This window comes from Peromyscus leucopus, chromosome 4 (assembly GCF_004664715.2).
Source record: "Peromyscus leucopus breed LL Stock chromosome 4, UCI_PerLeu_2.1, whole genome shotgun sequence".
Lineage (NCBI taxonomy): Eukaryota > Metazoa > Chordata > Mammalia > Rodentia > Cricetidae > Peromyscus > Peromyscus leucopus.
Genome location: NC_051066.1, coordinates 62,178,255 through 62,180,533, shown reverse-complemented (window position 1 = coordinate 62,180,533; position 2,279 = coordinate 62,178,255). Strand labels below are relative to the sequence as shown.

Below are 2,279 nucleotides of genomic sequence, written 5' to 3'. Positions count from 1 at the left end.
CTGGGATCTAGTTAGAACATCCTGTTCAGCCATTTCATCAACATTGATACTTTCAAATGTGTAGGTTTTATATTACTTTTTTCAATTAATTTATTCATTTTATTTCATTTCCCAGACCATCTCAGATCATCAATATTTTGAGTGCAAAAGAGAATAAGTCACTGAATCCAAAAACCACTATACACATGATTTTATTTTTTAAGTAATGAAATTAATGGAGGAAGTGACGCTGTATCCACTCAACCAGAAACTGAAACTTTGTCACGTGGTTTCTTTAGCCAAGCAACAATCATACAGTCTACTTAACTAAATGGCATTCGGCACCACCAGGAGGCATAGCGGTGGCACCTGAGAAAGTTACAAACAGAAAACAACTGGTTTCCACAGCCTGTGACCCCACGGCTTTGCCAGTTGGGGCTCCTCCCCACCAGGGATTTTACGTCTGGTGGGTCTACTTGTCAAACACTAAATGTCACCTGCTGTCACCCCATGGCCCTCAGCAGTCAATTTACCCATTAAATTTGAAATTGGTTAGTAGCCCAAATGTGTGTGTATGATGTTGGTGGTGTTTAATGACCTGTATGTCATGACCCAAAGCCTTTTGCAGCATGTTTTTCTAAGCTCTGCACTATTTTTCTATTTTTAATATGAAATAAATGAATGAAAACATCAAAGAATAACAACTATTATTTTAAAAATTCACAAACAAAATTTTATATTTAATGAAAATAAAAATAAATTCAACGCCATCCAAAAGGGTCTTCTTTTTCTTTTTTTTTTTAAAGATTTATTTATTTACTATGTATACAGCATGTATGACTGCAGGCCAGAAGAGGGCACCAGGTCTGATTACGGATGGTGTGAGCCACCATGTGGTTGCTGGGAATTGAACTCAGGACCTCTGGAAGAGCAGTCAGTGCTCTTAACTTCTGAGCCATCTCTCCAGCCCAACCAAAAGGGTTTTTTATGAACATTAAGTATCATTGCACAGTTTAATCTTCTATTTTTCTGAAAATGCTCTAGTGATGGCCTTGCTCATGGCTTCTTTGACATCCTTGTTCCTAAGACTGTAGATCATGGGATTCAACATAGGAATAACTGTGGTGTAAAACACAGCTACCATTTTCCCCTGCTCCACAGATTCCTCAGTTGGGCTTCTGAGATACATGAAGAAAAGGGTTCCATAAAATATGGTGACAGCTGTCAAGTGGGAGCCACATGTGGAAAAGGCTTTTTTCCTTCCTTCTGCAGAACGCATCTTTACGATGGCAATAAGGATGAATATGTAAGAGACAATAATAACCAGTAAGGAATAAGAGAAGTTGAGACCCGCTAAGCTGCGCATGGTGTATTCTTTAATGAAGGTCCCAGCACAGGCCATCTTGATGAGAGCTGGGTCTGCACAGTAGAAGTGGTTAATCTCAATGTTCCCACAGAAGTACAAACCATGAGTCCACAATGTAGAGATTAAACTGATAAAGAAGCCGTAGATGTAAGGGAAGGAGATAAGTCGTATACACACAGTCCATGACATTCTGCTGCTATAGAGCAGAGGGTTGCCAATTGCCATGTACCTGTCAAATGCCATCACTGCCAAGATGAAGACTTCCACATGGACAAAGGCAATGAAGAATAAACACTGCACTATGCACCCAGGGTAGGAGATGGTTTTCACTTCAGACACTAGATTTTCCAACATTTTAGGGGTGACATTAGAAGAGAACCACACATCTGCAAAAGACAGGTGACCGAGGAAAAAATACATGGGACTGCTGAGCTGAGGGCTGATCCTGATTAATATGATCATCCCAATGTTGCCAAGCAGAGTGACAATGTAGACCATCAAGAAAACTATATAAAAAAAAAAAGGAGCTGCAGCTCAGGACGACTAGTCAACCCTAGAAGGATAAATTCTGTTACATCAATGAAATTGGGCATTTTCTTAAATCTCATCCAGAGACAGAAGCATTCTATCTAATAAAACAAAGAAAAGCAGTAAGTATGCATGTGGAATATAGACAATCCAGACATTTGTGTTGATATAACATTTTCCTAACTCATTTTCTTCAGAGAGCACTGATGCCTTTATTTATCTCTTTTCTCTTGCATATTTCATAGTATTTTGCACAATGCATGTATACATATATACATACATTATAGTTTTTACACTAGAAGATCATAAAATACCATAATCACAATGTTTGGATTTACTTGCTTAGAACAAACATTTTACATATCTATCTATCTATCTATCCATATATATATATATATATATATAT

At 37.9% G+C, this 2,279-nt stretch overlaps 1 protein-coding gene across 1 annotated transcript; it reads right to left on the bottom strand.

Moving 5' to 3' along the window:
- Positions 1–1,000: 1,000 nt before the first annotated feature.
- LOC114710073 (olfactory receptor 5M3-like) lies at positions 1,001–1,938 on the bottom strand. The gene is given in 2 exon segments (XM_028894145.1): positions 1,001–1,855; positions 1,858–1,938. Coding segments are annotated over 2 exon segments (936 nt in total).
- Positions 1,939–2,279: the final 341 nt, after the last annotated feature.